Source organism: Pteronotus mesoamericanus, unplaced genomic scaffold, assembly GCF_021234165.1.
Source record: "Pteronotus mesoamericanus isolate MK-2021 breed Mesoamerican mustached bat unplaced genomic scaffold, CSHL_Meso_final contig_68, whole genome shotgun sequence".
Taxonomy (NCBI): Eukaryota; Metazoa; Chordata; class Mammalia; order Chiroptera; family Mormoopidae; genus Pteronotus; species Pteronotus mesoamericanus.
In genome coordinates, this window is record NW_026555234.1 from 30,445,058 (window position 1) to 30,470,885 (window position 25,828).

At 44.0% G+C, this 25,828-nt stretch overlaps 1 protein-coding gene across 3 annotated transcripts; it reads right to left on the reverse strand.

Annotated features, from left to right (window-relative positions):
- Positions 1–5,534: 5,534 nt before the first annotated feature.
- OCIAD2 (OCIA domain containing 2) lies at positions 5,535–25,292 on the reverse strand. 3 transcript variants are annotated; one of them, XM_054582270.1, is made up of 7 exons: positions 25,206–25,292; positions 17,143–17,270; positions 13,094–13,190; positions 11,472–11,525; positions 7,987–8,034; positions 6,890–7,007; positions 5,535–5,663 (listed from the first exon to the last, which is right to left on the reverse strand). In XM_054582270.1, the coding sequence occupies exons 2-7, from the start codon at positions 17,206–17,208 to the stop codon at positions 5,582–5,584; spliced, it is 465 nt and encodes a 154-aa protein (XP_054438245.1). In that variant the 5' UTR covers positions 17,209–17,270; positions 25,206–25,292; the 3' UTR covers positions 5,535–5,581. The 3 variants fall into 3 exon arrangements, with proteins under 3 accessions (XP_054438245.1, XP_054438243.1, XP_054438244.1); XM_054582268.1 differs by lacking the exon at positions 25,206–25,292 and adding an exon at positions 19,521–19,596; XM_054582269.1 differs by lacking the exon at positions 25,206–25,292 and adding an exon at positions 19,364–19,472.
- Between the last annotated feature and the right edge of the window lie 536 nt (positions 25,293–25,828).

The following is a 25,828-nucleotide window of genomic DNA, read 5'->3' on the forward strand; positions in this document are numbered from 1 at the left end:
TCCAGGTAGGGGTGAGACACAGGTAAAGGTCTGAAGACCTGTCAACTTACCTTTTCAAACTGAATACCTAGTATGCGTAATAGTCGTCTATACATCCTCATTCAAAAAGTGAAATAGAAAGCACACACCAGTCAGTTGGCCAGAAATTCTGAAGTACAGCTGGCTTATGCTGCCAGTTCCTTGCTTGGGGCTAAAGCATATGCCCTGGGAGTTCGTCATGGCTGGTGTTTCTACCTTCCCGCAGAAGGAAGCCTGTGCTTGCACCTGAGTTGTTTTCTCAGCGGCTCATAGCAATCAAGGATTCCAAGACCTCTATACTGTCCCTGTCCAAACTGGTAACATTTTAAAAATCTGTGTAGTTGTATCAATTGAAAATCCACTTGACAAAAAGCCACCCTTGTCTACCGGAAGCGGACTCTTCTCTTTTGGGTCCCCTGTGAAGCTGATTCTTAGGAGCCTCAGGCAGGGTCTACAAGGTTATGCCCCTCAGCCTTGTAGAGGGTCATTTGTGTGTAAAAACGTCCTAGGATGCACTATCATCTTTTGAGGTCTTGAACAAAAAGTCATTGCCCCAGTCTGGATTTGGTCTTTGCCTGGAAGCTGTTTCTGAACATGAGAACACTTGGCTGGTTTAAAAGACTGCTCTGGGCCTCTAGAGTTTCTCCAAAACATTTTGAAGTGGAGTCATTTTTCTGTCTCACTTCTCTCATTTTAGACAGCAGCCAGGTGGCACCCTCCACACTGCCCAGAGATCTTAGCTAGATCAAGGTCATCAGGTACATTTCCTGTTTTCCCGTGTTACCGCAGCTGATGGTTTTGCTAAACTTGACTGTATAATCCGTCTCTCGGCTTCCTGTACTGTTTCCCTCTTTCCTGTAATCCCTCCTTGACAGCCGCCTTGGAAGCTCTTGAGCTTCTGTTAACACCCTCCTCCAGGCCCTTTAGATTTTTACTAACGGTCTCCTCAAGGTCCTGCCAGCATCCACATGCCACTTGTTCCCAACACCAATGACAGACGTTTTAGGTTTTTATTATGCAAGCGGCCTGCTTTTGGTTCCCCAGTTCCTGAACTAGAGTTTGCTAGAAAAGCAGAGTTGCTCTCAATGATGCAGAGCAGGGGGGTCTTTGTAGGGATTAGACCTTAGGCAGTTGTGGAACTGACAGATCAATCTGCAAGTTATTGCCCCTGCATCTTAGTGCCAGATATGTTCTCATGTTCACACTAGAGGCATAAATGGAAACACAGAGGTCTCTTCAGGCCTAAGGTTGAAACTGGCACACCGTCATTTCTGCCTCACAAAAGCAAGTTCGCGCAAGCCCAGGGTCAAGCGGTAGGTAAGCACTCACAGTGGAAAGAAAACGCAAAATTCCATGTCAAAAGGCATGGATATGAGGAAAGGTAAAGAACTGGATGGATAATACAATCTGCAAGGGCAGCAAAAGTGACCACCACTGCCCCTGAATTCTAGGGGCAGTTAGCTTCTATCTACCCCATGCAGAGAGATGCTACACTACATTTTATTACAGCTATTTCGCTACGCATCTCCTCTACTTACCTCTTTGAGGGCAGGGACTACCTTATCTGTGAACGTACTCCTATTTCTTCCAGCACATTGCCTGGTTTGAAAAATCCTCGTTGAATTAATGAATGAAGCCATTTCTGGGCTTCCAAGTCAGAGGGCCTATGGCGACAGCGCTGGTTTTCAAAATCAGGGAGCTTTCTTTTTGCTACGGCTTTCACCACCGTTACTCCACTTCCTGGCTCCCTTCTCGTTCGCCACCTTCCCATTCCAACCCTCATTCTTGACCTACTCACATCTAGAGATGACAGAATCTAGTAAACCAAACTACTATCTGAGGTTTGTATTTTATAATAAGATCCGCTCCTTCAAAACAATCATTCTGTTAACAAAGATTGTTGGAGCGTGTGCCATGAACACTGTACATTAAGAAACCAAAGGGGTAAATCGAATATTTTCCCATTACTCGCCCGTAAAGTCACAAATTTTGGACTGACAAGGACAAATAGCTGGGCCTGAAAACAGCATCATGAAACTGAAAAGAGATAAGTGCATATATAACAAGTTACACTGCTCAGAATGACCGGCTCTATAAGCATAAAATGGGGAGAATGAACTTAAAGGTAGGTCATGTGAAAAAGGCCATCATGGGACACAGTTACACCTTTTGGACTGCAGTAGTAATCGCTAACACCCATTGAATGGCAGCTCTGAGCTATGCACTGATCCAAGCATTTTGTAATTATTAGCTCATTCTATTCTCACAAAGAAGCTACAGGTAAATCTAAAATCCCCCCATTTTACAGATGAAGAAACTGAGATGGCCAGGGAGTGGTGGAACCTGATTTGAGCCCAGGGCCTGGCACAGAGCCACCCTTGCTATCAGTTCACATGCCCAAAACGAAATGAACAGTAACCCTGCTCTCCTAAGCTGGTCAGTCTGTTTCTGGAATCTTGCTGTGCGAGGACATCACAAACCAAAGGTTGTCCCAAGACGAGGACGTGACAGGGCTAGAAACTCACTCTAGTGTGTGGGGCAAACTGGGCCCTTTTGCTAGAATTCTGAAAGGAACGGGCCTTGCAATATTTAAAGGCTGTTATGCAAAAGAAGAATAAGGATTCTGTTCTGTAGCAGCAAGGAAATTACAAGTTTAGGCTGACAAACACTTACAAAGTGCCTGTATCTGGCCAAGACCTGTGCTTGGGGATGAAGATTCAGAGAAAAGTGCAAAAAGGATACACTTCCTGTCTCAGAGGAGCTGCTAGTCGAGAGGGGTATGGAGGCAGGGCTGGGCTCCCATAGGCATGTCTGCGTAGTTTTGCAGCTGGGCAGTGAACTGGGTTGCCCATGGGGCAGCAGGCATCCTTCCCCTGGAAGTGCATATGTGGGCCCTGGAACCTAACCTGTCCAGACAGGTGAGGGGATTTCCACAGTGGGCGGGAGGTTGGGTGGCACCTCCAACCTCAGGCTGGCATTGAGAAGGTAAGCTCCAGGAAGGAGAGGAGTTTTGCTGATTGTGCTCACTGCCACATTCCCAGGACCTAGGACAGTGCCTGGCACACAGTGGGTGCTCAATAAATTTAAAAACCAGGATATTTCACAGAAAAACCTGTATTTACTTGTTTTGACAAACTGGGAGATTTGACTATGGCAGCCCGCATGCGCGTGTGTGGCAGTGAAGACGGCACCTGTGTTTAACATGCAACTGGTCCAGCTTCGCTTGGTCATATTATCTATCTGGTCCTGGACTTTGCAGCCTGTGGCCAGTCACTGAAAAATCTGCCAGCTCTCAATGCCTACAAAATCAAACTCTGTAGCTGAAATGTAGGGGTAGAGTTCCAAAGTGTAAATGTTTTCTGGCAATGAACAGATTGCATTATTTGAATATTGAGAAAATGACCTATATGACATTTTCATGGTTTAATTGCATCATTCAAGAGAAATTTTATTACTTCCATGATGTTCACACAAAATAGATAAATCACCCATTTTGACAGCAAGAGAAGAGAACAGCTGCTTAAATGAGAACTTTAAAAAATATATAAGCATTACAAACAGTCCATGATTTTTTTTTTCATCATGAAAGCACTGTTTTCATGAGCTTATGACCAGCTTGGTGATGAGTGTTGCTGGTAACTGCTAAGTGCTGGACGACAAATGCTGCTCCTTTAACACACCTTCGTGTGAGACACAGACATTGCCCCCCAGATACTTGCCTCCTGATATATGCAATAGATAATGAAGGAGAGCTTTTGGATGACCTTGTTTTTTTCTTTATGGATTTCCTTTCACGCTACAATCATTGTGGGAAAAAACATGCTTCAATGAATAACTTACCTACATGGAAAAAGCAGAGAGCCTCCCTCCAAAAAAGCCCAGTTTGATCAGAACTATGGAGGTGTCAACAATAAAAAAAAATGTGCCCTTTCTACAACAATATATTTCTCTTTTTCTAGTACCTTGAGGCTGATTTCTACATTAACTTGCTGTGCTTCGCAATGTGAAAATGTCCTGATTCCTAGGAGGTTATTTTCTGGAATGCAGAAAATAAATGTGCCCAATTCTGAATTTTTACCAATAGCTGAGATAACCAAGAGTCACCACTTGCCAGTTTTCAGAGCCAAGACTTAAAACTGCATCCAAGAAGCTAGGGTATTGGCTCTGCATTCTGATTTACAGAAGAAGAACTTTCTTGGCTGAGAAACCAAGAGAAATATACAGAAGGAAAGAGTCCATGCCATACACTTAACATTCATGTAAAATAAAAACTTGCAAACAATTTTGATGTTTAAAATAAAATATTTCACATCAAGTATTAACTTCTGATGTTTCCCTTTTTATCTCTGTGGTGCAGGTTTCAAGATGTACTCCGCAAAACACAAACATGTATACACACACATGCCCAATCTACAAATGGTGACACATATATACAACATTGTGCAAAGAGGCAAGATAAGTTTTTAAGTAGGGCTCAGACAAACTGCCGTAAAACAAAAGGTCCTCAATGGAAAAGGTTTTGTTTTGTTTTTTTCCCTTGCAAAAACCTGGCAGTAAATAGGAATCCAACTCGTGGGGTTCAATTGGCTGCTTCTGAGCTCCCCACAGCCCTAAAAGTTTATTATCCTATGAATTAATTCTTCCCGTGATTCCTCCCATAACAAACCGTTGTCTAGGAAAAGATGGGGCCATTTGGGAAGTGGTGTTTATTCTTTACGGCCACTAGCAGTACATAAAAGAGCCCAGGGCTGGAGTGCTGACCGTGAGCATGCCCCAGTAGCTAAGCAACACTCTACCACACCGATAAGGCATAAAGTCACTGCGGTTGCTGAAAGGACACTGATTTGTACTGTGACTCTTTCAAATGATAGATTTTTCATTAAGTTAAAAATCTTGGCCCTGGCTGGTGTGCCTCAGTGGATTGAGTGCAAACCAAAGGGTTGCCAGTTCAATTCCCAGTCAGAGCACATGCCTGGGTTGCAGGCGAGGTCCCCAATTGGGGGAGTGCAAGAGGCAACCACACATTGATGTTTCTCTCTCTCTCTCTGTCTCTTTCTCTTTCCTTCTCTCTAGAAATAAATAAAATCTTTAAAAAAAAATCCTGGTCATTACCAATTTTAGAAAGCATTCCACACACCTCTAAGAAGCAATCTTTTGTGCTCTGTGTTTCTATGAAAACCAAGATGGTTTTCTTCGGGGCATGACTCCCCAAGTTCCCTAACCTGTATTACTGCCCACTTTAAGAGATCTTAAAACCCAGAACTAAAGCAGCATGAAAGAATGGATGGGGAGAACCAGAGAGGACTCCAAATTCTTTCACTTTGCTGTAAGCAAGTTAGAATTCAACAATTTCTTTTTGGCATGTGAACTCTCCTAGCATGTTCTTACATAGTAGAAAAACATAGAACACACAATTCAACTGAGACTCTTCCACAGAAAGCATTTCAAAAGAATCGCAACGCTTCTGTTCCACCATAAGTATATTATTTTAAAGTACACTTGAAACTTTAAATGTGTACATATTCAGAGGTTTAAGAAACTTCAAAAGCCACAGATACAGAGTCTAGGAAGCTGAGGGCTGTGAACTTCGCTCCTCACTCAATCCGTGCTTAATTTTGCACTCCTCACAGGTAAGCAGGCAGTGCCTAGGACAGAAACAAAAGGAGAGGTTTGTGCTTTGAAACTGGAAGCTCTAGTCTTAACACAAAATTCCTATGATGAAGTTCACAGGCCTAATTTCTTAAGGGATAATAGGAGCTGTTTCTTGGTTTGAGACTGCCAGAATTTCATTTTTAAAAAAAGGCCAGTGTGGGGATTTACTGTGGGAGTCAGAAGGGCGAGCTGAGAGAAGGGGGACAAAGAGGGAAAAACTGAGACAAATATAATAGCATAAACAATAACATTTACATTTTTAAAAAGGCCAATAACGATCTTTGTGTCCAATGCTGTTTTCACAGTAGTGTGTTGCACCTCAAATAGAATCCACTGTTGCAAGTGAGGGTCTTTAGTGAAATGTGTCCCCAACACTAGTCCTCTAATACCATAGTAGAAACAGCTATTATTTACTGAGTACTTACTGAGTGTCATAAACAGTTACTTTTATTCCTTACAGGGTGTCCAACCCCCAGCCCTTGGGCCGTATATGGCCCAGGATGGCTATGAATGCAGCCCAACACAAAATTGTAAATTTACTTAAAATATCATTAATTTTTTTTGTGTGATTACTGTCGCAATATATTCAGTGTGTGGCCCAAGACAACTCTTCTTCTTCCAGGGTGGCCCAGAGATGCCAAAATGGTGGACACCCCTGACTTATAACATTCTGTGAAATCAATTCTGCTCACCATTTTATACAGATGAGAATTATACAGATTAGAGAGTTTAAGATACTCTTCCAAGGTTACATAGTTTATTTAGTAAGTGGGAGAACTGGTTTTCACCCCAGGTACTCTAACAGAAGAGGTAACGCCTTTAACTCCAGAGTCCTAACGCTTGTCTCCTTGAATGAAAACTGTGATATACAGTAAAGGCGCTGAAAAGTGCTGCAGTGAAGAAACCTGTTTAAATGTGGTGATAGCAGAAGCCATGACTGCTGATTAAGATATTCTGTTGAGACTTGCATAATGCCTTAAACATAGCCGGTACTCACTAAGTGTTTGTTAAGCAAACAAAAAAGGTAACTAAAGTAAGAAGTAATTATTATTGAAGTTGAATAGCAACAACTCAAACTTTGAGGGTTAAAGAGGCTTTTTCCCAACATGTAGGTATTAAGAAAAATCATTTAATATTATAAACGGTGAATGATTTTTTATTTACCTTTTTATAATTATTTTCATTACAATCCCTCAATCATGATTAACAGATTACAAACCTGTTATGCCCTGGACCAAAACCAGCCCCACGTAGCTGATCGTCAAGGGAATGGAATTTACTCTGGCACGCTCCTATGTACGACGCCTTTCCAAGGCCATACCCCAGGACACCAGCAACTGTAAAAGCAGGTTAGGGAAGATAAATTATATAAACGTTCAGAACCTCCTCCATTTGTTATCTTCCAGAATTTTCTTTATTAATAGTAGTAATTTTAAGTTTAAAAGAACCATGATCAATCAATGAACAAACACTCTGAGAATGAAGCGCCCTTTTAAAGAGCAGGTTTAGGAACTGGAGACTTTCTGACTCAGTTTTGAATTGGTGGTAGAAGGGCCAGGAGAGAACAAGCAAAGGTGTGACCCAAGCCAGGCAGCCTCAGGGAGGCCCAGCCATCAAACAAATGTCTGAGGCCACCGGGACATGGTGGAGGGGTGGGGGGAGGGGGCGGGGTTTGGGTGGGGCCTGTGGGTAGCCTCCAGGTCACTGGGTAGGAATTCTCTTTACGCATTGGAGTCTGGGGAGCTGCAGTGCACCCTGCTCGCTGCGGGAAAGAGGTCACCAGGCAGAGAAAACCTCCCAGGGAAGAAATCTCCCACCTGCTCTTCCTGCTGGGAATGAAGTTCAGACTGTGAAATGGAAAGCCTCCCCTCTGTACACAACAGGTCTACATATCATGAGTGGAAGAGGATGAAACATTGTTTGTGGTAGGTGTATTATTAGGAAGTCCCTGATTTTTAAACATGACTCATTATGTTTGCTATAAAAGCATATTTGAAAGATTGGCCAAAAGAAGGAAACGTAAGTCCCTAATGGATCTATCATTCTGAGGCTCTGCCGTAGATACCTTCTCGGGTATATTCGGCCAGCGCTCCTAGTCCATGCTTTACAGGGGACTGTCTAAGGGGCGGTCCCTGTTGCTTAACTTGATATCAGAAAGTGTTGTGTGAACTAAGAACCGTGAAGTGGCAAAAAATAAAGACTGATTTTTCAGAAAGTCAATGCAAGCATTTTGGTTAACCTAGACATTCATATCTCCAGTTGCTATAAACATCTTTTTAAAAAAAAAACTTTTTTTTTTTAACTTCTATGACTTACGTGCAACTTTAGGCAAAGATCCAAATCTTGGGTTAGCTGCTAAATAACCTAAGGAGTAATATATAAATACACTATTATTTCATTTTATTACATATTTAAATGTATAAAGTATAAAGAAGCCTTCAGAGTTCAACGTATACACACATTCTTAATCAGAAGAGATGACCCTAAAGAGTTATAATTCAATTCTTGATTGACTTTAACTCACACGTAGCCATTTTTGCCAAGTAGCAAGTGTTAGCTTTAATGTACAGAAAAAAAAATGAGACAATTCAAGAACTGTTTAAAGATACGAAGGCAAAGATGAAGTCAACAACTGATTTCCAAGCAATTAGTCACTGTCCTCTCTTCTTCTTATGCAACGCAACACAGAATTTCAACCTAGAGATTCACAGTGCCAGTCATACGTCACTTAACAACAGGGATGCCTTGTAAGAATTGTGTTATCAGTGAGCTCATCATTGTAGGAACTTCATAAAGTGCACTTACACAAACCTCGATGGCACAGCCGCCTACACCCCGAGGCTGTACGGTATCAGCTACTGCTCCTGGGCTACCAGCCTGTACAACATGTCACTGTGTAAAGCAACTCGAGGTAAAATCAAGCACGAGGAAAAGTGAAACAATCACGAGACACAGTAAACATGAGATGTAGGAGGCTGCTGCCAGCATAATGTGGAATACTGTTTTACAACAAACTTGTTTTATAAATAGGAAGAGAGCACTCTAAAATAATGATACAAAATATAGCATAGTAATTACACAAACCAGCAACATAGTTATTTACTATCATATCAAGTATGAGGTACTCTAAGGAATTGTTCGTGCTATACTTTCATACGACAGGCAGCGCGGCAGGCGCGTTTACACCTGCATCCCCTCGCGCGCATGAGAAACGCCTTGTGCTGCAACATCCTCACGGCTGTGATGTCGCTAGTCCAGAGGAATTTTTCAGCCCCATTGTAATCTTATGGGAGCACCAGTGTATATGCAGTCTGTCACTGACCGAAACGTTGTTATTTGACACATGACTGTGTATAAACCACAGTTTTTAAATAAAAACATTACAACCAGTGATAGAGTCACGGCCCCCTAAAGATGTCCACATCCCAATCCCTGGAAACTGTGACTATGTTACATTATATGACAAAGGGGAATCACGGCAGAAAATGGAATTCTGGTTAATCAGATGACGATAAGTAGGTGACCCTGGACCATTTGGGTGGGCCCAATGTAATCACAATGACCCCTGAAGGTAGGAGAGGGATTCAGAGACAGAACCAGAGAGATGGCAGCATAAGAAGAACTTGGCTTTGTAGCCAGAGGAAGGGGCCATGGGCCAAGAAGAAAAGTGGGCGGTCTCTAGAGGCTGGGAAGGGAAAGGAAGCCCGCGGGCCCCCGGAGGGGAATGTAGCCCTGCTTGCACTTGGGTGTCAGACCGGTGAGACCCATTTTGGACTTCTAACCTCCAGGGCTGTAAGCAAATGAATTCGTTTTGTTTTAAGCCACTAGGCTTGTGGCAAATTGTTATGGAAAACTAATACACAGCCCTGGAAAATTATATTTGCGCACATGCAAGAGATGATAGATTTTGAGAAGTTTAATATTTATAAAACATAATCCCTATTGATGTCGTGACCATATTTTTTTGTTGTCAAAAATGGTCTGATAAAGACTTATTACTGATTGATGAATATATTTCTATAAAAAGCCTATCTTTGAGTTATAAAAATGAAATCATATTTAATAAATCAAACTTAAATCCTTAAGAGAAGAATAACGGTGATTGAAATGGAAATCTCCTAGATAATGACATGTGGTCTTCGAGACTCCAAAGAGAACTAGATTATCTCTCACGTTTGCAGGGTACATCAACTCTTTGTAAAATCCTGGTCATCAGCAGTGTTCAATATAATGGGCTTCAACAGGGTCAGGTGCCTTTCCGCTACTTGGGAACTAGGCAATGCCTCTGGGTCTTCTGGTGAGATGGAGTCAGGGAGAAAGAAGAGAGCAAGAAAGGAAGAATAGAGAGACAAACTGAAAAAGCATAAGAGGCCAGGAGAGGTTATGTGGGGAGATGCAGGGCGGCTCCTCGTCCTCGCGATCTGTTGTACGAATTAGACAGGGCGCCCTTCCTTGGGCAAATGCAGCCTCTCACCAGGACAAATGGCCTGCAGGGCAGAGCTTGGTGGTGTTCAGCCCCACTTACTTCGTCCCTGGAGCATCCTTATACAGGGAACATTCTGCCTAACATATACTGAGTCCTTGGGAGACACAGGGACTCTAGTACAGAGAAAGGCACTGTATTAGTTTCCTGTGGTTGCTCTAACAACTTACCACAAGCTTGCAGACTTAAACCAACACCTTATATCTTATAGTTCTGGCAGTCAGAAGCTCAAAATGGGTTTCACTGGATGTCTTAGTCTGTTTGAGCTGCTATAACAAGACTGGGGGGCTTATAAATGACAGAAATTTACTTCCCACAGTGGCTAAAGTCCAAGATCAGGGTGTCAGCATGGTGGGTGAGGTTCCTGTTTGGGTTTGCAGACTTCTTGTGGCAGAAAGGGCTAGGGAGCTCTGAGGGGTCTCTTTCATAAGAGCACTACAATTCTTTTTTTTTTTTTTTTTAATTTTATTTATTTCTAGAGAGAGGAGAAAGGAGGGGGAAAGAGAAGGAGAGAACCATCAATGTGTGGTTCCTCTCATGTACCCCCAACTGGGGGCCTGGCCCCAACCGAAGCACATGCTCTGATTGGGGATTGAACCAGAAACCTTTTGGTTCGCAGGCCAGCGCTCAATCCACTGAGCCACACCAGCAAGAGCACTACCGTTCCTGAGAGCTTCACGCTCAAAGGCTAATTACCTCCTAAAGGCCTCACCTCCTAACACTGACACCTTTGGGTTTTAGGGTTGTAACATGTGAAACTGGGGGAAAACGGGGGGACACAAACATTCAGACCACAGCAGCGGGCTAAAACCAAGGGGTCAGCAGGGCTGCACCCCTTTCTAGGGGCTCCAGGGCTCCCTGCCTTCCAGCTGCTGGAGGCCACTCACATCCCTGGACTCGGGATTCCTGGCCCCTTCTTCCGTCCTCAAGCCATCTCGGTGGAGCTGAGTCCTTCTGATGGTGCCATCTCTCTGGTTCTGTTTTCTGATCCAACTTTTAAGGACCCATTTGATGACACTGAGTACATCTGGATAATCCAGAATAATCTCCGTCGTTTAAGGTCAGCCAATTAACAGCCTTTCCATCTGCAACTTTAATTTCCCTTTGCCACGTAACCTAACACAGTCACACATTCTGGGGACTGGAACAACTTCCAGAGGGGTCGGGGGCGGGGTGGGGTTGTGCTGAAAATAGGCAATGTTTCCCTAAAGAAATTCTTCACCACAAAATAAATGCCAAACACCAAAAAAGTAGCCAGGAGGGCCGCAGAAAACTGGGCTCTCTTCAGTGAAATCATTGAACAAACGTTGGACCTTACCTTGATGGACTAGTCCTTGGGTAACAAGCATGCTTACAAGAGAAAAAGGCAGAGCTGTAAAACAAAAAGTTCCTTCAATACTGGCATGTTAGAACTCGGCACCGCAGCTAGAGCACAGGCAGAAGGAATCGCTCTTTGTTTTTGCTCTTACTTACCTTGGCAATGACTTTTCAGTCACTTGTTATTTTACGGATTCAACATGTATTTACTAAGTACCACCTAAGAATTTTCTTGGGGTCTGTCCCAGGCACTGAACAAACCTATAGCCCATGGACCCCTCTCTGACGTGCACTTGACCTGATGCCCACCATGCACCAGGTTCTGCTCACTACATCCAACACAGGCATCTCCGTGCGTGTGTGGACACGCAGCTGTTGAATTTGGGAGTTGCCTTTAACTATATATTTTGAAATTTTCCATCCTACATTAAAATAAAAAACCAGTACAAAAACTCCTGCATATCCTACCTAGGATAGCTGTCTGCTTTTCTCTTTCGTGACATTTTGTTGTACAATCTGGATATGTCTATTTTCTGAGGATTACAAGATTACTACATTCATGTTAAACATGGGTGATGCTTAGCTGTGATTTTTAAAGCAGGCAAGTTAGTCTGGAAAGGGTGGTTTCTAGTTCTGTCAAAATGCATCAGAGGACTTCTTCTAGCAGAGAGCAGTGATAAACATCTAGCTCTTCCTAGCAACCAAAACACATTAAAGAGCAACCAATCTTTGCACTCATATCCACCTCATGGTAGGCAAATGGGCCATACTAAAATGTTAATCTACTAGGGCTTAATTAAATGACTTACTCATAGGTTGTCAGAAAAGACATGAATTGTTAGGAGCACAATCATCGTAGAACTGCATGATGAATAGCAACTTCTAAAGAGTGTTTCTTTCAAAACAATTGATACTGAATTTGAATGATTTGAGAAATCAAAATGAGGGTTTCAAAGTAAAATTATCCCCGTGTCAGCAATGTTGCAAACATCGGGACTACATAGGCTCTATTATGACATTTTCAAATGACAAATCATGAATTTTTTAAATTGGAAGAGACCTTAAAGCAAAGCCTGAATTCACACCCTTGTCTTCTTTATATAAGGCAGGCGGAGAAGGGAGAGGACTCAGCAGGAAAGGTTATTTCAGAGACATTGTTGGAGGAGTGCTAATGGATGCTGCCAATTTCCACTCATTCCACAAATACTGACTAGGTCCTTTCTATATGTGAAGCACCGTGCTTGGCTCTGGGATGAAGCGATAAAAACTGAAATCATTTCTGAACTCAATGAGGTTAGAGTCTAGCGGCATTTAGGAAAGTTTAATCTTTCAAAACATTTTAAACAACACTCTTAGTACGCATTCTGCGTCACAGGAAAGAAAGTGTTATATGCAAATCACGTCTCAGCTGCGGTAAAACGCTCCAAATCAGATATTACCTGTGCCCTTAAAAGGGGCCTCAACATGGATTTAAAATTTAACACCCAGATATCAAAGTTCTTCAAGGAATTGTGCAAAGTCCCTGCTTAAAAATAAATCATTACCATAATTCTAATATGATACTGAGGCAGCGTATTGAAGCACATAAGAGTGTTAACAAAAGGTTAAGGGTGTGCAATTTACCTCTCTTCCAGAAACTTTCTTCTTGACACTCTTTGATAATCTTTGAAATCTCCCCTCTGTGGATGTGCAGTTTTGACTTTGGACAAAACAACAGGCTCTGTAAGGGAAGTTCTATGGTGAGTCGACTGAAATCATCTGAAAAGCATCCGCTGTTTTCTTGGAGGGAGGCAGCACGATTTCTCCACCCTGGTCATGCAGTGTGTCACTCTGTGCTGGCTGCTGCGTGCACAGAGCAGTGACTCGGTTCAGCGAGGGCCTTCCAGCTGGGAACACTGGAGGGACTAAGGCAAGGAAAAAATCCCAGCTGGAGAAGCAGAGAGTGACCCATTGACTACAGAGATCTGGTCAGATAGAATTCCTGCAGAGGCCGTGTTTTCTTTCTCACCTCCAGCCACTGCCCGGGCTGCCTGCGATTCTGCAGCGCTCCCCTGCTCCTGAAGACTCAGTTCTGCGTGGCCTCCGGAGTGAAGAAAGAGTCCCATACAGCACACTGTTCACACACTCCGAGCACTGGATTACAAGCTTTGTGTTTACAGACCTATCTTCTAATTTACCTATTTATGCTTCTGTATGCACTGTGAGACTATGAAATCACCAGCAGACTGCTGTGTATTTTTTCTACATAGTTTCCTTTTTATCTTGACAGTTTTTTTATGTATTTTATAAGTGGTCTGCACATAATTTCTGGTGGACTGATTGATACATTTGACGTAATTACTTTTATTAGTTCTACAGTATTTTTTTATCGTGTTGATAAGCTATAATCTGGACTAATGCCCATCTTTCATGATCTTCCTCCTTTGTAGATATGTCTGCATTATTCAGTCTTATCCGCATTCTCTACTCCCATTCCCCTTGCCCATCACCACCATGCTGGGTATTTAAGGTGGATCTTTCGCATGGATGCATTCTTGCAAAATATTCCTTGTTTTGGGTGTATGCATCTTTTTAATGTAAATGGTATTGTGTTATATATTTAATTTTATTTTAAAAAATATTTTTAACTCACCCTGGCTGGTGTGGCTCAGTGGATTGACTGCTGGTCTGCAGACCGAGAGGCCACCGGTTTGATTCTTGGCCAGGGCACGTGCCTGGGTTGCAGGTTAGGTCCCCCACTGGGGGCGTGCGAGACGCAACCGATTGATGTTTCTCTTGCACATGGATATTTCTCTCCCTCTCTTTCTCCCTCCCTTTCCCTTTCTCTAAATATAAATAAATAAAATTAAAAAAATTTTTTTAACTTGTCCCCTTTAAGGTCCACCCCTTTTGCTATATTCATCGAGTCCACTGCTTCTGTCACATAATCCTCCAGGATGCATCCAAGTCCCCTTGGCACATGTTTCCTACAGACCCACACGAGAACATTTCTCAGCTATGTATCTAAAAGTGAAATGTATGGCACGCACACTTCCAAATTTGACTAAGCCTTGCTACACCGCTCTCCCCAGTGGCTGCGCCAGACCCACTCCCCCCAGCAGTGCCTGGATGTCCCGCTAGGCTCACAGAGCCTGCATAAGGCCACTTATGCTGGATTGCAAGTGGTTAAAGAAAGGATTTTCTAACCTTGGCATTATCCAGTTTTCTAAACTTTGACAGTTAATAGGTATAAAGTAATAACTTATCGTCTTATTTGCATTTCTCTGATAACTAACGTGTTTGAGCATCGCTACCTACTCTTCAGCCAGACTGCCCCCGTCTGCCCTAGTGTTGAGGTACCACATTCCTGCACCTGGCCCCGGGCTCTCATTGATTGTTATGTATTGGCTCACTAATTTTTTATCGTGGTAAAATACACATACCATAAAATTTACCATTTTAGCCATTTTGAAGGACACAATTCAGTGACATCAAGTACATATGTCCATAATGTTGTGTGGCCATCATCTCTATCTAGATCTAAAATTTTTTCATCACCCCTAAAAGAAAACTCCTACCCAATAAGCAGTCTCTCTTCATTCTCTCTGCCCTTTACCCCCTGGCAACCGTTAATCTGCTTTCTGTCTCTGTGGATTTGTTTGTACTGTAATTTTATGTGAATGATACCCTCTAATAGATGACTTTTGGTGGCTGGCTTCTTTTCCTTAGCATGATGTTTTCAAGGTTCACCCATGTCACAGCATGTACCAGTACTCATTCCACTTTCTTATAGAGTATCCCATTGCACAATTTGTTCACCAGTTCATCTATTGATGAATATCTGGGTTGTTTCCACCTTATGGCTATTGTGAATAGAGCCGCCATGAACATTCTTGTATAAGTTTTTGTTTGAATACGTCTTTAATTTGACTGGGCCATGTGGTAATTCTATGTTTGACCAACTGAGGAACCACCAAACTGTTTTCTACAGGGGTCGCACCATTTTACAATCCCACCAACAAAGTATGAAGGTTCCAATTTTTCTACATCTTTGTCAACACTTGTTATTTTCTGTTTTTTAAAAAAATTATAGTGATGTTAGTGGGTGTAAAATGGTATCTCATGGTGGGTCTGATTGCATTTCTTTAATACTAATGGCACTGAGCATCTTCTCATTTGCTTTTTGGACATTTACTTATCTCCTTTGGAGAAATACCTATTCAAGTCCTTTGCCCATTTTTTTAACTGGGTCATTTGTCTTTTTGTTGTTGAGCTGTAAGAGCTCTTTATGTATTCTGCATACTAAAACGTTATCAGATGTGTGACTTGTAAATAATTTTTCCCATTCTGTGGGTGGTTCACTTGTATTTTTAAAAAACAAATTTTATTTAATTTGTTCTTACTAAAAAGTCACATTTGTACTTCCTTGGTTGTGAATTATTTATGTAGGTTCTCTGCCATTTACCTCGGGGAGTTTTAATGCATTTCTTGTTGAGGTGCAGCTCCTTGGCGTTTGAGATTTACCTTGCTGATTTTGCCTATGCTCTTTTTGGAACTTTTTGGTAGTGGATTTCAGTGTGGATAATGGTCGCCTTTTCTTGAGCACCTTCCCACAGGCCAGGCACTGGACCAAGCACTTTACACGCATGATCACTAGGCAGAAGGCCCCTGTGGCACCTGTGCCTTCAGAGCTCTACAAGCAACCAAGCAGGTGACCTCTCTCTTCTTTCCCCACAATTCCCCACAGCACAGTCCACAGAGGTGGGGGTCAGAGTGAGTCACAGCAACGAGGGGCTGTTCCCACTCACCACTCCCCTTAGCTCCTTGGCAAGCACTGCTTCTTATCCCAATGTGAATTCTCCTCTTGGTTCTGCCTGGGCTGAGGCAGAGATAAGGAACACTTTCCTTCCTCCCGTCCTCCACACACATCCAGGGTCAGGGACCCTGACTCTCACAAAGACTGTGAGTCCTGTGGTCAAGATTGAAGCTCCTTCAAAACCTCCCTAGTGGAGCTCTGGTGATCCTTTTCTATACAACTGTAAATGTTTTATGGCTCTCCATTTCACAAAGGCAACTCAGGTGTCTAAATACTTCTCCTTGTGACTTGATATCATTTGTCTGTTTGCCTCTTCTAAATATCACCTCCTCCATAATCTAATTTAACTTGAAAAGTTGACCCCAGAGAACATAAATTTTATTTACACACCAAAACACTTTCTCTTTTCTTCATATATGTGTGCCTGAAACATATAATATTCATTCTTGACAAGTTGAAAAGTTGAGTTCTCAATCTGATGGCTAACGCAGTGGTTAAAGAACCTCAGTCAGCAGCATGCGTTTAGGAAGGTTAGCCTTGGTAACGAAATGTAAAGACAAGCATCACGTATCTTTCTGTTAGATTCAATGAAGAGTTTTGCTCTGCTAAGGAAAGCCTCTTCAGTCACTGACATCCTATGCAAGAGTTGCTTAAGCTGGATGCTAAATACAGAAGAGTAAAGAAAGGATTTTGTAAATAAAAATTTAAAAGATGCTTTTCAAGGCAGTCAGAAACACACTTTTCTTCCCCGTTTCATTTTCCCTGAACCCATCCAACAAAGTGCCAGTCTGAAAAAAGGAAGATGACTGGTCAAGGATGAGGTTTAAAGGAAAGTTCTGTATGATGCTCCCCTTTAGATGGCAACCTAAAAATATACCTGCTGGCTTGGTGGTGGCAAATGACGAGGTTTATCATGGTTTCCATGAGTTGACTCTGATGCCATGACGACTTGGTCTTTGCTTCTCTTCTAGTTGCGTTTACTCAGCTGACTCGTGGACCCAACGTCTAAGGAAAGTAGAAGAGGCTCACTGGGCTGTGCCTAAATGTTCATATCAACCTTAAAAACACCCTTAAATGTCAACTCACCTCTTTGGAAAACTTGCTTTCATTTTGTCATTAGTCAATATCCAACCCCCTGCAAACTTACTTTCTAATGCTCCTCCCCCGACAAAGACAAGTACGAAATGTCACACTATGAATATTTTTCACACTATGAATTTATAGGTAGTGAATTGTTTTACTGCCTATAAATTGTGTCCTAAAAGGAGTTTCAATTCATTATAAGGAAGGCCATTAACTACACAAATATTTACTGAGTGTCTATTAGGTACCAAGCCAGGGGACAATAAGAAGGATAAGGCAAGCTCAATGCAAAAGGAACTCACAGTCTAAAAGGGAAGACAAAAGTCAGCAGTTCCCCCACATGCTGAGGGCGCCCCTAGAGCTAGCTAAGCCAGGGTGCTAAGGAAGGAGAGGAAGAAAGGTCTAATCTCTTTGGTCAGGTCACACCAGGGATTAGGACTTGAGCTTGTAGAGGGTGGATGGGCTTCCCAGCATAAAAACCAGTTTGAAAAGTGCTGTCGTAGTCCAGGCAAGGAAGTGCAGACACCTGAACCAACACCCTGGCTGGAAGCATAGACATGCCATATCTGAGTTTGAAAATGTTGAATTAGAGTCCCCGTGCATGCGTGCACTGGGAGGAGTCAATAGGGTGTAGAATATTTGAGGATTTGAGCCTGGCCTTAGAGATGAAGAGGAGCCAGGAAAGATGAATTTGGCAGCTGCCAAACTCATGATAGGTAAAGCAAGAAACAAACAAAATTCTCTAAAAAGAGTATTAGACAATGTGAACATTGCGGCCAAATGAATACCAAGTGAAGAGAAAAAAAAAGACCAAGGAAATGACAGGAAAAAAAAAAAAAAGCTAGTTCAGAGGGGAGGGAATGAAGGAGGGAATGAATCATTGGTGTCACATGGCTCAGAAAAGTGATTAGGCAATGGTGGACATGGTCCAGGTGGACTATGAGCCCCCACTTGGCCAATGGTCACCATGCTCTGCAGTCTTGGACTCCATGACTACCACTGATTACCCTGCAAAGCGAACATCTTATTATAAGCAATTCTGCTTCCTGCTAAACTGCCAGGCATATGAGCCAAGGGGGTCATTATCTATACCAACTTTCACCTTAGGTACCTAATGTTATTGTAAAGATAGCCTGATGCCCTGTAGCAGACAGTCCTGGAATCAGAAAGACCTGAATTCAGATCCTGCCTCTACTTCTTGCTAGCCCTGTGCTTTGGGGCAAATGATTGGATGTGTCTGTACCTAAGCTTTCTCGCCTGTAAAGTGGGAGTAATGGGCAAGCAACCTTGAGGGGCTGTTGCAAGGATGAGGATGAAGGATGAGGTCCTTAAGCCCCAGCTCAGCACCCAGCACCCAGTGCACAGTGAGCGTGTAAGCAGTAAAGAGTGGACCTGGGCACCTTAGTTCTTGAAGGTCTCCATGAAGTCTTTGGTGACCTAAGGCCCTAGTCAGGGTGAGGACATTGCCTTAAATCAAGAAGCAAAGATACACATCTCAGGTTTGGTGGTCAAGTCCCCTGCACCCAACTAATCATCAGTCCACACCTACGCAAAACTTCTGAGGGCCTTGGCTTCCAGGTGCAGCTCCTACCACTAGGCCCGGGTCCCTCTGCTTCTTGAGGGTGGGGAAGGAGTGCGGACAGGTGGGCAGTGGGACCGAGGTACGCAGCAGGATCAGGGTGGGGGCGCGTGGTCGGAGGGACAGCCCGAGGCGGGTCACCGCACTCTCTGATGGGGGGAGGGATCCCAGAATCAATCTGCCGGCATCCGCTGCCACCCCGAGTCAGAGGCCTCCTGCACGACTCCAAGCCCCCCGACCTCACCCAGGTCCCGGCCCGAGCCCGGGCCAAGTGGAGAGGAGTTGGCAGGGGCGGTTCTAGGCGGCCGATGCTGGCCCGCGCGGCCCGAGCGGCCTGCGAAGTGCCCCAGTTCCGGAGGACCCCCGGAATACAGCGGCCAGAGGAGGCCACCTTCTCTTCGCCATCTCTCCCGCTGTCACCCCCACGCAGGCTCACCTGCGAGGCGAGGATCGCCTCCCAGGCCGCGCGCCTCCCGCGCCCGCAGAGCGGAGGCCGAATCCCTCAGCCGCCGGTGGCACAGCCGGACCGTTGCCGGTCTCCCCAGCGCCAGCCCCTGCCCGCCTCGGCCCGCGGGAGCCCCAGGGCACCTCACCTCTCTTCTCCGAGCTCTAGCCTTCTCCTCTAGCCTTCTCCTTCCTCCTCTTGCTCCGCCCCCTCCGCTCGCTGCTTCTCACTCAATTGGTGCACCCCTATTCCCTACCTTGCAGCCCCTTCCTCTGTCGGTGGCTTTAGCGCCCACTCTCAACTCTCAGGTGCAAACCCGGCTCTTGCTACAAACTCCCACCCCACGCTCAAGAATTGTCCTGACATCTTCTAGACCCAACTCCTTGATGTCTTTCAAATAACTCTTTTCCTCTGGTCAATAGTGAAACAATAATTTACTAAACACCCTCCCTGGGCTTGGCATTGACCTTCACTTATCTGCAATCCTTTAAAAAAAAAAAAAAAACTGATATACAATCGACATAGAACATTATATTAGTGTTAGGTGTACAACATAACAATTCCATATTTGTATACATTGCAGAACGATCACCACAGTGCGTCTAGTTAATGTCCGTCATTATACATAGTCACCTAGTTACCCCCTCCCCAATTTCCCCCCCTTGAAATGAGGACTTTAAAAATTTACTCATTTGTTTTCCCTTTAAGATTTCATTTATTTATTTTTAGAGAGAGAGGAAGGGAGGGAGAAAGAAGGGGAGAGAGACATCAATGGAGAAAGAAACGATCAGTTGCCTCTCATTCGTGCCTGATCCAGGACAGAACCTGCAACCCGGGCATGTGCCTGATGGGAATGAAACGAGCAACCTTTCAGTTTGCAGGACGGTGCCCAATCAACTGAGCCCATTGGCCAGGGCAGAATCTACTCTCTGGCAACTTTCAAATATGTAATGCAGTATTATTAATTATAGTCACAGTGCTGTCCATGACATCCCCATGATTTATTATGCACCTGGAAGTCTGTACCTTCGGACTCCCTTCACCCGTTTCCCCTGTCCCCATGCAATCCTTTCTTCAACCTTTTAGCGTGAGCACCATTATCCTCTTTCAATGGACTAGGAAGCTGAGTTGTGCAAGGTCACACTGGGAGTTAGCAGTCAAAGCTGAGTCAGCTCCGTCCCAGGCTTTCTCTAGCTGCCTTTCTTTGTCCCTGCCCTCTAGTCTCCTGCCACTCCCAGCCCCTGACTTGTGGGGGGAACGTGCTGGTGCCTTCACCTGTGTTGAGTTCAAAGAGAGGTTGTGGACCACACGAACCACACGGAAGGGCCTCATTCTTTCTCACCTTTTCCTACTATTGACATTGGCCTCTATGCCTTTTCCCTTAGCCCTTCCACCATTCTCACCCCTTCGTTGCTTCTTCCAGCCATACACCAGAGCCTCCTCTCTGTTTCTCATGTTCACCCGGCTTTTTCTACCAGGGCCCTGGCAGGGAATCCTGCCTGGGGTCCCCTCCCCATCAATCTTGTCCTGGTGTTTTCCTACTCATCCTTCTCTGCCCCTTCCTCCGGAAGACTTGCCCTGACGCCCTGCTACTCAGCCTAAAGGAAGGGCTCTCTTCTCTTTCATAGCAGGATGCTCTGCTGTGTTGTTTTCTTTCATGGCACTTATTGCAAGTTGTCATTATGTACTTGTTAGGGTGTTCATTTGTTTCAAGGCTGTTTCCCCTGGTTCAGAGTAATGTTCACGAGCTACAGAACAAGATGGTGTCTGTTTTGTTCACTGCTGTATACGAATATAGGAAGGACAAAGCATTTGGACAAATGAATGAGTGAGCCTGGCTTTGAGGCTGTTTGTCAATGTACTATTGTTTTGGAGGATCCACATCCTTAGTACATCCCCCAGACCACGTTCCTCCAAGTGATTCACTGGTTTCCTTTCACCCTTCTTCCCCCTCCAAATGCAAGGGGATATTGTTCTCTTGCTAATTTTACATTGTGTTACTAGAAGTCAGAAATAACCCTTTGGCATTTTGTGGTCTGAAAGGAACAGTTTCCTCACCGGGTTTGTGATTAAAATGAACAGCTCTCCATTACACAGAGGACTAACTTCCAACAAATACACCAAGGGCATTTGTCCTTTAGTCCATATCCCTGTCTTCATTGGTGCTTTCCACCAGAATGTTCCAGTTAATTGCCTTAACTAACTAGAATTTAGTACTATGTAGTGCACACAGATCATATGAATCCATCTCTTGGTATTTGTTGGACAAATTTGGTATGTGCGTGTATTGTTCCAGGCACTTTCAGAGGTAAGAGGAAAAAGGCAAGGGTCCTTCCATCAAAGGATTTATCACTTCCCAAAGAAATAATAAAATAAAATAAAATAAAATAAAATAAAATAAAATAAAATAAAATACATTTGATCTTAGAAGTATAGAATACTGAAGAGAGCCTTTCTTAAGCTAGGCGTTAGCTTCCTACTGGCCTCAGGGTCATGACCACAGAGTTGATTATCATTGGCTAGTGCTATGAAAAATGAGACTATTTTAGTGCCAAAGTGCTCATGGCAGGCTGCAGCTTGAATTATTTCCATAGCCCTGTACTGTCCTCTGACAAGATCCGAATTCATTAGCAGGGCCCTGTATGATTCAGCTCCTGCCTGCCTCTCCAACACATCTATCTTAGGCTCTCCAAGGGCCTCCACGTGGCTAACGTTCTTCCTTCTCGTTCTTTTGCATGTGCTGGAGTTGTAGCCTTCCTCTCATTCTCCATCCCTCTCTCTTTTCTTCTTTTTGTTTTTAATTTACACCTAAGGACATGCTTACTCATTTTAGAAAGGGGAGAAGAAAGGAAGAAGAGAGAGAGGGAAAGAAACATCAATGCAAAAGAGACACATCGATTTGTTGCCTCTTATAATCAGGAACCAAACCTGTAATCTAGGCATGCGCCCTGACCAAGAATTGAACCTGCGATCTTTTGGTTTACAGGATGATGCTCCAACGAACTGAGACACACCGGCCAAGAATCTCTTATTCTTAAAAGACAAATACAGAAGCACGGACAGCAAGGGAGGGAGAGGGACCCAGACAAGGAGTTTGGGGGAGGCAGGAAAGAGTACTATGCCATGTGGCTAGCTAAAGACCCAGCCCTAGGGGGGAAGGAGTGGGATGAAAAACAAAATGCAGGTAGGAATCTAGATCACCGCCATAGGAACTCTGGACTAACTCACAACCACCTCTCCCCTGCTGGTAAGGCGGCTCTGGCTGGTTTCCTGGTGGGGAGCTTTCCTGGAGCGTGAGTGGGGCGTGGGGCATCTTGGCAGCCAGTGAAGCCCTCACCTTCCACTTGCCACCTTTTCTGCCCCAGCTCTCCACTTGCCATCTGCCTGGCTCTGGAAGAGACTCTGTGAATCACAAGATCCCATGAGTCACTCATTGCATCCCTAAGGAGTAAATAACGTCAAATCTCACAAAAGCAGAGCCGTCAGATATAAATGAGGTGACACTCAAAAGATGGAGCTCGGGTTCTGCTTTCCTTCATGAGCTGGCACCGCCGTCACGTCAGGCATGTTGCCAGCTCAGCTTCAGCTTTGGGGCCATTGACCCAGAGCTTTGGCTGCTTTCGGCTCATCTGGATTTGATATTCAGACAGCCAGACTCAGCAGAGACAAAGCAGGCTCCGAAGAGCATGACTTTGGCCCAAATGGGGAAAATCTAAAATATGAAGATGAGTATACATTGATTCGGTTGTGTCTCAAGTGCTATTTGAGACAGGCTTCTCCTTTATCTCACTCACGAATGGCGCTAACAGATATCCCTAGAGTACCTCTAGTACTTTAATATTCCAGAGCTGCTTGCCATAGCCTACGACATGCAAAGCCCTTGGAATACACAAAACAGAATGCTTCTGAAGTAGCAGAGAGAATATGGTCAAGCAGAGACCAGCAATGTCTTGCGGCAGATATTTTGACTTCATTCCAAAAGAGAATTGTCGTCTTTGTTTCCTGCTGTCTGCCCCAAGCCTATCTCTAGAGCAGTCTCCCCACATGTATCCACCATTATAGTCCATACAGGGTTGCTTCACTGCCCTAAAAATCCTCTGTGCTATTCATCACCACCTTTTCCAGAATGTCATATAGTTGGAATCCTATGGTATGTAGCCTTTTCCGATTGGCTTCTACTTAGTAATATGCATTTAAGTTCCCTTCAGGTCTTTTCCTGGCTTGATAAACCCATTTCTTTGTAGCTCTGAATAATCCATGTCCAGACATACCACAGTTTATCGCTTTTCTACTGAAGGATATCTCGGTTGCTTCTAAGTTTTGGTAGTTATGAACAAAGCTACTATAAACACCTGTATGCAGGTTTTTGTGAGGACATAAGCTTTCAACTCCTTTGGATAAATACCAAGAAGCATAATTGCTAGTCATACGGTAAGAATGTGTTTAGTTTTGTAAGAAGCTGCCAAACTGACTTCCAAAGGGCCTGTACCATTTTGCATTCCCTCCAGCCACGAATGAGAGTTCCTGTCGCTCTACATCCTTGCCAGTGCCTGGCAATGTCAGTGAAGATTTTTACTTCTGAGAGGAATCCTTTAGTTATCCTCCTCAGCCCTCCTCACCCGATCCACTTTCCTCAGCAGTAGGAAAACAAGCGTTAGTTTCTTGGTCGCGCACTTTGAAGGGTTGTTGGAGCTTTAGCTGCACCTGTTTCAGGTAGTACAACTTCAACTTCCCTCTTCAGGGCACCTCTCAGGGCACTTGCACACAGAGTACACCCTACTGCCACTCCCAGCCACCTGCGCTCTTTGGTAGCAAACTCATAATTAATACTTACTTTTCAGGTCTCATTGGAGACAGCTGTAGACTAGGGATTTGGGGCATAGACTCCAGAACCACATGGCTTGGGTTCCAATTATAGCCCTGCTGTAAATCTATATCTACATATAAATAATTACTTGAAACAGTGCCTGGCATGTAGGTATGCAGTGCTGTTTAAGTGCTCATCACCACCTTCTCCAGAAAAGCCCTCCCTAGCCTCTGGTGCAGGGACCCCTCCTGTGTGCTCTACTTTAGTGACCTCTTTATTTGCCTCTATTCTAAGATGTGAGATCCCTGAAGGCAGGACCTGTCTTTCTCACCTTCATGTCTCTGGCTGGAAAACCACATAAAATCAAGATAGCAATTTATTCTATTAATTCAGCAGCCCAAACGAAGAGAATGTAGTCTCCCTTCCCCATTCCAAGAGGGTCACAGAGGATGTCCCTCCTACCAGGATTGTTAATGACTTTCGCATCATAGGAATAAAAGGAGGGTTCATAAATAAAGCATGAAAAGAGCTTCCAGGATATCACAACTGTGTAGAATCTTCCGGGGTGGGGGGGGGGGCCCCTGAGAGAAGTAGTGGACCAGTCCTAAAGAATAGGATTTGAGCTTTTTGAGAAACTGGGAAGGGAACAGAGGAGTATGTGCCTGTGGAAGGACCTCAGGCAAAAAAGCTGCTGGGTGCCTGGTAGGAGGAGGTTTGGTAAACTTTTGCCTTCCCAGCCTTCAAAAGCTCTAGGGCGGGTCTGGCCCACTGTTTTTAAGGCTCCATGTGGATTTTGACAGGAGCAGCCAGACGGGATCAGAGGGCCTTCTAAAATGTTCTGGACTGTGCCAGATCCCTTCTTCCACCCTAAGGAGAAGGGTAACCTCCCTACCCTGCCCACACCAAATTCACGCGATTGAATTTCCTGAGCAGGTGGGGACTCTGAACAAATGTAACTTTAACTGAGACACGAAGAGGATTGGCTTTCTTTGACCCTTCACAAAGTGAGCTAAAATCCACACTTACCACATGTCCATGGTTGGTCTTGGCAAAAGTAGGCACATCAAATATTTGGTGAGTAGATGAATGCCAGGAGCATCTTGAAATATATCCCGTCTATTTTAATAATACCATAGAAACAGTTTTGGTTTGCCTAAAAGTTTAAATAAAGGTTTCCCGGGGCTATTTCCTGAGCATTTAAAGCATATTGAAATGACCTGTCTTTGAACAAACATTCAAAAGACTTTCGTGACTGCACGTTAGCAACAAGTTGAATTTATAACTCACTAGTCTTACATTGCTGGTTTCCTAAGCAACTAAGCCTGGCTGCTTTACACTTTGGTTCTGGAAAGATTGGCGTCTCCAGTCAGAACTTGTACCACAAAGCCCCACCTAAAATGAGAAAGCCTGTTAGACAGAAAATCAAAATCCTGCTTTGCCTATTGGCATCCATTTCACAAAGCAGCCTTGTGCCTAGCAATTCCTAGCCCTTGCTCGCAATGAGAGCAGTTTAGTCTCTTTTTTTCTCTTCTTCTGTCAATTACTGGTGATCGTTCATCCAGGGATCGCTCAAATGAATCAAATCTAGAGATAATCCAAAAATGTTCCTTTAGCTATTAATTCTTGCTCGTTCTCCTCTTTAGTCTTCA

What these genes read in the sequence shown, in the direction of transcription:
- OCIAD2 (XM_054582270.1), bottom strand. Translation starts at nt 17,208, where the DNA reads ATGGCATCAGAGTCAACTCATGGAAACCATGATAAACCTCGTCATTTG. An exon ending in TGCCACCACCAAGCCAGCAG is followed by an intron (nt 13,191 to 17,142) that starts GTATATTTTTAG and finishes CTTCCCTTACAG; the next exon opens with AGCCTGTTGTTTTGTCCAAA. An exon ending in ATCTTTGCCTAAAGTTGCAC is followed by an intron (nt 7,008 to 7,986) that starts GTAAGTCATAGA and finishes CTGCTTTTACAG; the next exon opens with TTGCTGGTGTCCTGGGGTAT.